The sequence below is a fragment of the Leptonotus elevatus genome, chromosome 13, assembly GCF_054856555.1.
Source record: "Leptonotus elevatus isolate MCC_2025b chromosome 13, RoL_Lele_1.0, whole genome shotgun sequence".
In the NCBI taxonomy this organism is placed as follows: Eukaryota; Metazoa; Chordata; class Actinopteri; order Syngnathiformes; family Syngnathidae; genus Leptonotus; species Leptonotus elevatus.
In genome coordinates, this window is record NC_141251.1 from 17256586 (window position 1) to 17267500 (window position 10915).

General features: G+C 39.8%; 1 protein-coding gene across 1 annotated transcript; it reads left to right on the forward strand.

Annotated features, from left to right (window-relative positions):
* The first annotated feature begins 562 nt into the window (after positions 1-562).
* On the forward strand, positions 563-9121 carry vstm4a (V-set and transmembrane domain containing 4a). Its single transcript, XM_086093786.1, has 8 exons — positions 563-756; positions 2727-3179; positions 6891-6944; positions 7034-7141; positions 7232-7265; positions 7345-7493; positions 7919-7983; positions 8549-9121. Exons 1-8 carry the CDS (start codon positions 615-617, stop codon positions 8699-8701), a joined length of 1158 nt encoding a protein of 385 aa, XP_085949912.1. The 5' UTR covers positions 563-614; the 3' UTR covers positions 8702-9121.
* Positions 9122-10915: the final 1794 nt, after the last annotated feature.

Genomic DNA, 10915 nt, shown 5'->3' on the forward strand with positions numbered 1-10915 from the left:
GGCGGCATTGGAAGCACAAGCAAAAGCACCAGCCTCAGCAATTCAGGCCGCCCAATAAAGCAGCAGGCCTTATTCCGCTGGGAGCGTCTGTCAACCGCAGCCAGAGACAAACCCGTGCCACTCTTTCCAGCAGCCAGACAAGGGAGAAGTCCCACCACGCACAAATGCATCGTTACCACACGCATGAAACAAAAACACAAAAGTCAACATATCGGACTGACAGCATAAGTAGACAAGTAATTGCGGATGATGGAAATGCATATTCAGCACTCTATGGTAAACGCTTCTAAAAATGACACGCGTTGCGATAGACACGTGGCCTCGCACCAAACAACCAGAGTGGAAAGGACCAAATGGGCTTGTGGGGTTTAAGGCCTTGGCCCAAGACGCTTCACAGGAACTCAGGAAATGACATTTCCTACGTTTAGCGGGACACAGAGACAGAGAGAGAGAGAGAGAGAGAGAGACAGCGATTAGAGAGAGAGAGAGAGAGACAGACAGAGAGAGAATTTGAGAGACTACTGGGAGAACGAGTGGGAGTTCCTAAGTGGGAACAGAGAAACTAGTGTTTCATATTACTGCAAAAAGAAGAAAAAGAAAGAGGGGAAGAGTTAATGTGGCCAAAGGCTGTGGTGGGTCGCACAGTCGTGCTCCGCTTGTTTAAGCGTGCTGCAGTTCTGGGTTTATGGATTCATTCAGCAAGGACAATGAACATTTCTGTAGTGCTGCTGGTCCTGACTAAAGCTCTGCTCATAGGTAGGTTCGTCTTGTTTACCGCAATAACACGGCAGGGCCAGTTAGAGTGAGCATGCATGCAACGAGTGCAGAAAATACGTCTAAAGAGGCATGTGACATAAAACCTAAAATTATAGGTTATGTTTTTTTTTTTTTAACTTTAAGACAGAAGAAGAAAGAAAAACATAGCAATACACTCAAGTTGAAAGTGATCATTGTCACACTTCTGAAAAGTGACTTGAGAGAAAAGCTTCTTAAACCATTAGTATTGAGTATTAAGTTTGTAAGAATCTAATTTGTTGCCACTCTTGTCACATTCAATTTGGGAACATGCACAGACACACCGGGAGATTTCCAAACTAGCCAAAGCAACACTGGACGGCATCTGGTCCACGTTATCTTGTTGTCTTCTTCTCTTTTTAAGCCTCTTTAGGGCTTACACCATGCTGCTTCCCACCAGCAGATTTATTTTTCCTGTTTTTTGGGGGGGGGGTCACACATCTTGTGTCCAGACTCCTTGTCTCTAGCAGAAGTGAGCTGCCCCAGTTGGCTGCAGAACAAAACATCACTACCTGCAGGCAAGCTAAACAGCAGCACACCGGGGAAGCGTTTAGGGTTAGGATGGGGCTGACTTTCCCCGTCAGATGATAGAAAAACATGATTGCTTGAGATGAAGTCTGGTGAATCTGTGCAGCCGCTGTGAGCATGCATGTAAACAAAATGCCGCTGTTATGTTGAGATGGCAGGAAATCAAACATGCTGCATAAGTGATGGCAGAAGAAGGCCCAACAAATAGACACGCACACGACACAAAAATACATCATGGAGGACCCTATTTGTGTTTCTAAACACGTTGTGGCAATTGTGAGATTTTAGGGTTAGGGTTAGGGTCATGGGCACAACGGCATGACACAAACAAGCTCTCAAACTCACATTTACATGCATGTTTGTGGAATTTGGGATGAAGCCACTCCCAGTTGAAGTTTACTGTCAAACTAAGCTAACGGTTAGCATGGGTAGTCGCAGGATTAGAACCAATTACAATATAGATATTTGAAAACAAATGATGGATTAACATGGAGATATAACACTGATTACAGGTATATATTCTTTATCCTCGATGTAGAGTGACTTATACAACAGCATCTTACTGAGACACTTAAGTATTATAAGAAGCTTCTTCTTTGTATTCTTCTTCGTAAGTGTCTGCAATACTATATGTACGTATACTGCCTACTGAACATGCCAGAAGAAGCTGCACAATGAATTGTATTGCTGCATAAATTTTGATTATGATGGTTTATATCTTATTTAATTTTGTTATAACTTATTTTTTTTATATTATGTAAAATATTAAAGGGTACTATATTTCCTTATTAAATCAAAGGGTGGCACGGGGAGGCCGCAATGGGTTATTAGCAAGTTTGGAGTTGAGGGCATGATCACTGAAGTAATTAAAAACCACCATATAAGTTACTCTATTTCCACATACAATTAACTATTTTGAAACTTGAATGTAATTATTTTAATTTAATAATAATAATAATAATAATAATACATTACTATTATCTAATTTATATTATTTGTATTATTATTGTTATATTATTTATTTATTTATTTACATTTTAATATATTTATATGTTTTATTCTTATTATTGTTTAGATAATTAATAATAATAATAATTTACTATTATTTAATTTATATTATTTTACTATTATTGTTATATATTTTTAATTATTTATAGATATTTTTATGTTTGTATTATTTTTATATTATTATTATATAGATGAAAATACTAATAATAATAACTATACATTAAAACTTTAATTTCAAAATACCAATTAAAATAATTAACTATTTCTTTATTGTTAAAATAAACTATTTAACATTTGTCCCATTACAAAATCAAATATGGCCCTTGTGCATACGTTTGCCCACACCTTGTGTTCAACCTCTCTCTTACGTTACTCTTTGTATGTTTTGTCAACAGAAATATGTCATGCCCTGAACGTAACGGTGATCCCCGGGCCCATTGTCATGGCAACCGAGCGGGACAACCTGACATTGTCCTGCCTGGTATCTCAGAGAAAGAGTAATGGCAGCACTCTCGTCCTCCGCTGGTTCTTCTCCCCTCTGGCCGCTCCCACCCCCGCGCCTCCTTTGCCTCCCCCGTCTCCTTCCCCCGCTGCCCCCGAGTCCTCCCAGCTCCTCATAGTCAAAATGGGCGTCAAGAAAATTAAGCTGTACGGGAACTACACCCGCCGCTTTCCACAGCCCAAGTTTCGTCTTTACGAGCAAATGGAGGGAGAGGTGTACCGCTTGAGGATTCTCAACACGAGTGGGATGGACCAGGGCTTCTACACGTGTCGAGTGCACGAGATAAGAAAGTACAAAACCATATGGAGGGCATCGTCCAATGGTAGGAGCACCACACAGCTGACAGGTAACTAAAGCACACACTTCTGGGTGAGTGAGCTTGAGCCTGACAACACAAGCTGTGCCCAAACTTGTCGGCTGCGTCCTCTGAGGGCCAAATTTGAAGGCCACTTGATGCAACTTGACCGCACGCTGAAGTCCAAATTCATGCGGCCTTCGAATGTAGCCTTCAAATTTGGCCTTCGTTTCCATGGAGTCGGGCCCACAGAAAAGGCTGCAAGGATTGGGGAAGCCTGCACTAGAAGAACAGTCAAAACACAGGCACCAATTATTTCCTCGTTGTTTGCAATCCCTCACATTTTACAAATCGGTTAAGATGTTAAAATTTGTTTTAAGCTTTAGATTGCTGTTTTTGTGTTTCAAAGCTCAAAAGGGAAGAGGCAGGATTTATGAGAATAGGTGTGTCTTCTCACAACGTCATTTTGCCAAACCCCAAGATGACTCGATTGTGGCCTATCCCAGAAAAATAATCATATGAATAGACCAATCAGAAGCCTGAGGTCAAGAAAAAAAGAGAAGCCGTATGCTTGTAAATTGAACAGATTACAGTCGCAATAGAAGCAGTTACAGTAAAACCAGTCAACAATTCTTCTTAAAAAATTAAAAATGAAGGCAAGAGCCTTCCAATCTAATGTCACAAATCACAAATGCTCCTAAAATATATTTTTTGTGTGACTCTCAGTACTGAATTAGGGAAACGATCCCCCAGCCCTAATGCAAAGTATGACGTCATTAACTACTCTCTTGTAAGGCAAGAGGTCACGTTCTCATAATTAATGTGAGAAGCCGAACATTCATTAAAAAAAAAAAGTTTGGCCAACTTCGCCTTCTTCCAAAGAGTTTCCATTCCATACGCATATTGCATATAAATCAAACAATCCAGCAGGTTCGATTAAAAGCACCGTCACTTATCAGGATCTATTTAATCATCACTTGGTTCTGGCAAGCGAGTCGAGTCAAACACAGAATCCTCAAACAAGAGCCAAGAGTGACTGGAACGGAGAAGTGGGGGAATTCTGCTGTCATTCAATTAAAAAAACGTATGATCTGGAATATCAGGACATCCCTACGTACTTGCACACATGAAATCCATATTACTGAATGACACAAACACTGGAAAAACGAATACAGGGCTATATTGTGTGTGTGAACCCGTTCCTGTGGTATTTCCATATAAAAACAATGAGCTCACATGGCCAAACCACACGCAACAATATCACTCTGTGAATGAGTGCGAGCAGAGGTAGCTTGTTGCTGAGCGAGCCGTGTTCACCAACTCAGAATTACATGACTTCAGCGTTTTGAAGGCTCCGTTCATTTTCACACCCAAATCCACAACCACAACAAAGCTGAACTCAAATGATGAGGTTATTGCGGTTTGACGCAGCCGCAGTGATGTCCATCTATACGATGCGAGAGCTCAACAGTCTGGTGCTGCTCTCGCATACTTGTAGACACTTTTAAGAACATCTGCACGGCGACGGCAACTGCCAACGCCCTGCCCTACTTTCAGGCCAGTGCCCCCACTGACGAAGCCACACGACCGCAGGCATCTCTGACATGCACAAGCCACAGAAGCAGAAAAACAACATTAAAAGGGCAAACAAATCAAAATGCTAAATCGGACCCATGTGAGGGATCTCCTCTGTCTGCTGGGAAAAGGCTGAGATTGGAACACTGAACAGTGGCTGTTAATTCACTCTCTTTTAAGATCTGAAAAATAAAATTATTCTATTGGATGCTCCCGTCTAGCATAACTATTTTAACATACCGAGATGCCTCCTATATAAGGGTAGAAAATAAAACAAAAAGCGTAACTCTCTTTTGAAGTCTTACTTGACAAATGAACAAATAATAACTTAATGTTCTTTTTTTTTGGAGAGAGAGAGAGAGCTCAGTATTGTTCATTCGGCAATCTTACCGATTCGACATGTCATCATCATTGCTCTCTCTCTCTCTCTCTCTCTCTCTCTCTCTCTCTCTCTCTCTCTCTTTTTTTAATATACATAATGTTCTAATCCCAACCTATTTTGCTTCCGCTATAAATGTATTATTATTATCATCTTAATGAGGGTGAGGATCGAACCCTCACCGTGACGATATCGTCGGATTGCGAGCACAGAGCGTTATCAGTAAGATAAAATTATGGGCCACCTACACATCTTAGCTTATTTGAAAATGAGGTACGTAAAATGCTGACCTACTTTTTCCGTTTAAATGAATAAAATACTTTTAGATAACAGTAATAAGACACACATATAACCCCCCCCCCCCCCCCCCCCCCCTACAACCTGTATTTGTCCCACAATGAAAAACTGACATTTTCATAAATTTGTGGACATGGCTGAGCAAAGCAGTACGTTTGGTCACACTATTATAGGTACACCGACACAATCTTCCATCCATCAATTTTCCATACCGTTTATCTTCATTGGGGTCATGTGTGAGACTATCCCAGCTGACATTCATCAAGAGACGGGGTTTAAGACTTACCAGAGATTTATAGAAATGCCGTCATGTCTTTCCAAATAACTGTTCACTTTTCTTTGTCTCACTGTATTGCGGATTTTTAAACCGTGTGTAATATCTAATTTTATATTGGGATTTTTTTTTGTGCTAAATTGCGGTGATCATTTTTATAACTACTCTTTAAAACAAAAATCGCTACATGCAAAGTGCTGTACATGGAGTAAAAATCAGTCATGCATTAAAGACAGGTAAAACTAAATAACACAAAATAAATACATTAATAAATATCATAAGTAGGTAAGTAAATACGTAAATAAAAATTTAAATAAATTTGATTTTTTTTTCTTTTTTTGGGTGGGCTGGGGTGAGGAGATTATTCATGCCAGAGTGTCGCACTATAGTTTCACTGAAATTGGTTGGACATGTCTATCATGACAGAACTCCTGAAAAAGGACCCATGCATGAAATTGACCAAAAAGTCAAATCCCATTTGGTTTGTAGCAGCCATTTTGGGCAAATTCTGGGGTTTATATAGTTTTACAAACTCCACAAACAAGTGAATTGCTCAAATGAGGACCAATCAAAACCACACATCCTAGACTTATGGATGATGCTAAATTGTGTCAACGTTTTACAATCATTTGGATGTTGTACTTAAAATAGAGGGTACGATGGCATATTCATCCCTATTTGCGGGTTTGTTCTGTTTTTATATAAATACAAAATTGGCTCTCCAGGTATACCCAATAAAATGGCCAGTGTGTGTAATTTGACTCAATGTATATTTTTTTGTTCCTGTGACATTTATTAGCGCCATATTCACACATGACAAGTCAATCACAGTTGATATATCTTATGAGTTTATGCGGCGTATGCATTTAAAAGACATATTAAAAAGTCATTAAGGGGTGCTTAGGTTAAGTCATTTATGTACGTAGCCTGTATTCATTCTCCTCAACCTTTTGCTAAATACCCCTGGCCTGTTCACGCCACATCATTCATTGACACATACTCACTGCAGCGTCCTCATTCATTTATGATGTGTGTGTGTGTGTGTGTGTGTGTGTGTGTGTGTTTGTGCGCCACTCACCCTCCATTTCAGCCTTTTGTGATATTTCTGGAAACCACAGAGGCCATCTGACCTCTAGTGGGTCAGTTTCTTCAGAAAACAGCAATTTACAAAGATGCTTAGTCTGGACTGTTTCTCCTCAAACGATTTTTTTTCTTTCTTTCTTTCTTCTCTTTCTAGTACATTTTACACTGGAGGCTCGTAGCGGTGAAGGAATTTGGCGTCTGTTATCAGGTATTCCCCGGCCCTTAGCACTAATGTTGTTTCCCTAACATTAATGGCTGGTTTTTAATGTTATTGTTCCAATGCGTTTGTCTTACTAGACGTGAACGTGTGCGCCGTGCTGATCTGCTCGCTGGGTTTACTCTCCATCTTCCTCTTCACTCTCACGCTCACCTTCCAGTACTTCTACAGGAGACACAGGCTCAAAGGTCATTTAATTATTATTTACCATCCAAGACTGCAATTCACACGAAACAATAATGGATGAATAGAACCACAATCTTTTTGTTCCTCCACAGCAAGTTACCTTCTGGTCAAGTGTCCAGAGAGCAGGTATGACCAATACGTCTTCATTAATAAGAAATAAGACGTGACATGATGTTGCGAGTCTCACAATCTGTGTTCCATGCAGTTCTGGAGAGACAGTAACCAGCTCCAGCAGTTCTTCGAGTTCCTCTCCAAGAGCACAGAATAAATATATGGAGCAGAAAAGTTATATAAAAGTGGCGTTAAAACCCCCTAAAGTGCCTGAGGAGCCTCCGCCACACACACCGCCTACAGGTAAAAACATCAGGACAGTTTGATTGGTTTTACAGGACGATTACGAGTCAGCTCACAAAACATTTGGACCTTGTGAAGTCTCCATCTCCAAATAGCGGCATTAACGAATAGCAGAGGCAGGACTTGAGGCTCCAGCCCCCTGCGATGCCAAGAAACTGAATGAGAGGGTTAAAATAATAGCACATGAAGGTATCGTTTATAGAGGCAGTATAATTCAATTTGCAGCACCATGAAAACAACATGGAGACAACCAGTGAAAAAACAGTGAACAGTGAGGAAACCCTTACGCTCTTATTTGGGGAAAGTCCCACAGCTTGAATTCAAGTTAAAGCATCATCAGTAAAACAGAAAAAAAGGCTGCTAAAAACATAACCCCCCCCCAAAAAAAAGCTTACTTACCCTTTTGTCTTCAATATTTTTTTCAGTGCCTGTGGCTTCTAAAAGACCGAAGAAGCCCAAAAGGTCAAAGGTTCCGAGGAGGTCTGCCACTGTAAGTCTTCATCTTCAGCATCTCCTCGACTGATGTCAAATTAATTTAATCATTTTAAAAAGGCACTTATAAAATTGCTGCAACCGAAATACACGCAAGAGGGAATTTGTCTCACGTCCGCGTGATTGTCTACAGGAGTTTATTGCTCTCTCTTCATTCGGTTATGAGCGTGATAATTATATTTATCGCTATTGCTTCTCAAACACAATTATTTATTTAGGGCGCTTCACTGGTTTTATTTCTACAATTTAACTATCAAATAAGTTTGCACAGAAGAAAGCTACTCCAATGTTTCCAGCATTTTTGTGATTTTTTTCTTAATGTGATGATGGTAAATTGGTAAAGACTATCCTGAATTTGCGCTAGCTTCTCACCAATCTCAGTCGCCATATACCATATCAATTTAGCATACTTCCTTGAAGCCAATGACTAATTTCCTAAAAGAGAGGGCTTGGCGCCATGTTGTGGCGGTTTAGGTCATTTATAGATCTACAGTAAAAGCACACAAAAAATGCAATTTGGTGATTTTTTTTTAAGCAATGAATGTTGTTCATCCCATTGTTAGCATCGAGCACATCAGGAGGAGAGCCTCACATACGCGGAGCTGGAGTTGGTCCGACCACCCATTGAACCCCCGGCCACGACCAGTCCCGACCCCGACCCCTCCAGCCCAGACACGGTGTACGCTCAGATCCTCTTCCAGGAGAAGCAGCTGTAAACACAGGAGCTTGATCCAAACCCGTAGATGTCCCCGCTTACCTCCCGGGGAGGAAGACATGATTGGGTTGCGGAGTAAGGAAGTGTATTTATGAACATGCAATCTGACAATTAGTATTTGTTTCCGCTGTATGTGCGTTTACGTGTCTTTGAGCACACCTGGTTCCAGTCCAACACAGACATTTTTGATGGGTCTTATTTTATTGTTTGCTTTGTCGGCATCTCTGGTCTGTGAGCCAGATGTTCATAAGAATGCTCTGTTATTGCTGAGTGGGTGCTCAGGAGAGAAATCTTGTCAATGCTATTTTTCCTCTACATTGCAACCCTCAGCTTTTTACATTCATCTACAGTTTACAGTGGGAAAACCCATTAATAAACAATAAATATGTCAATGTAAAATATTAGTTTCATATAAAAAACGTTTTTAAAATGATCTGGGGACTTTCTTCTGTCACAATCATATCCATCCATTTTCTATACGTACTGCTTACCCCTCAATAGGGTGACTTTTCTTTACAATAGTATGTTCTATGCAGACCCAATAATCTAAACATGGTATTGTGATTAATATTGCATTATAATGATAAATAACATTATTATTATTATTATTATTAGAGATGTTCGATACCACTTTTTTTTTAGACCGATACGATACTCAAATCTCCAGTACTCACCGATACAGATACCAAGTGCCCATACCATTCATACTTATCATGCATAAAATTTCCCAAAAAACTATGACAGATGTTTTTTTTAATACCTATATATCACAATTACAGCAAATTTCCTTAAAATTTCTTGAAATCAATGGCAATTATATTTATTTAATTTGCTCATAAGTCATTTTGCATAGAGCACATAATAAAATGAATTTCAAAAAATAGATAAATAAAATGAAACAAATATTCCAGTGGCCAGGGAAAAAAAGTCACAATCAAAATATGTGGTTGCACAACTTCCTTTTAAGGAATACAGTGAAGTGCAAAGAATTTAATTCAATACAATAATGTTTCAAGTAATTTAGTAAGATCTACCATATTAAGAATTCCTCAAGTTGATTAGTGTTTGATGTTTAATATTATCTTGTTTTGAAATCAATGCTTTTCATTTGGAAGACTGCTCTGTATTTCCGTTTCCTGTTTCACGTTCTCCGTTCGTCATTCATTTCATAGCAGTGCAGTAGTCAATGACGATTTACTATATAATATACAAAGATCTGTCTGTACTTAGGAGCTAATTTAATTGTTGAGTACAACTGAAGACTTATGTGCTCTCTTACCGGAACCGCCTGTGGTGGTCAATAAATAACCATTTCAGCATTTTTGGTTCTGACCAAAAAACGGGCACAAGGGCGGGGACCGATACCAGTATCGATATCCGTAGCGAGTACCGATACCGTGTAATGTGTCTTGGTATCAGTCCGCTGCCGCTACCTGGTATCGATACTCGCCCATCCCTAATAATAATAATAATCGCGAGTACCGATACCATGAAATGTGTCCTGGTATCGGTCCGCTACCTGGTATCGATACTCGCCCATCCCTAATAATGATAATAATAATAATGTGAAAATGGGTTACGCAGCAACATCCACCTGTTTGTACACACCTCAGGGGCGGCAATTTCGCCATTTGCTATCAACTGAAAATGACAGTTCCACAGAGCTCAGGTAATGACGAATCACGGCTCAGCTTGTGAATGTCACATGACCAAACTCAGAAAACAGGTGAGCCATGATTGGTCGTTACCTGTGATGTCATTTTCCGTCAACAGCAAGCATCAAAATGGCCACCTTCTTAGATGGTATTTATTTATTTTTTGACTGGTGGTTTTTGCTGCTTAGTTCATATTCCACAGAGACTATTAATCAGAATGTCGCGTTTACACTAGTCGTTGAACATATGGTAAAAAAAAAATATCGGCTTGACTTCCCCTTTAAGTGGATGGCGCACCCAACGAGGTGTTATCATAATTTAACGACAAAAATCTATTCTTTTCAACTTTGCAAATCAAAACAATGATGTCTCAAACAAGCTACATAAACAATTATTAGACAGTTTCTAAAGTTGTCAAACTCCGGTCCTCAAGGGCCGTAGTCCTGCAGGTTTTGGAGGTTTCCCTCTTCCAACACAAGCTGATTCCAATCAACAGGATCGTTATCAGGCTTATGCAGTGCTTGCTGATGATATATCAGCTGTTTTGGAGAAGGGAAACA

What these genes read in the sequence shown, in the direction of transcription:
- vstm4a (XM_086093786.1), top strand. Translation starts at nt 615, where the DNA reads ATGTGGCCAAAGGCTGTGGTGGGTCGCACAGTCGTGCTCCGCTTGTTT. An exon ending in GACTAAAGCTCTGCTCATAG is followed by an intron (nt 757 to 2,726) that starts GTAGGTTCGTCT and finishes TTTTGTCAACAG; the next exon opens with AAATATGTCATGCCCTGAAC. An exon ending in AATTTGGCGTCTGTTATCAG is followed by an intron (nt 6,945 to 7,033) that starts GTATTCCCCGGC and finishes TTGTCTTACTAG; the next exon opens with ACGTGAACGTGTGCGCCGTG.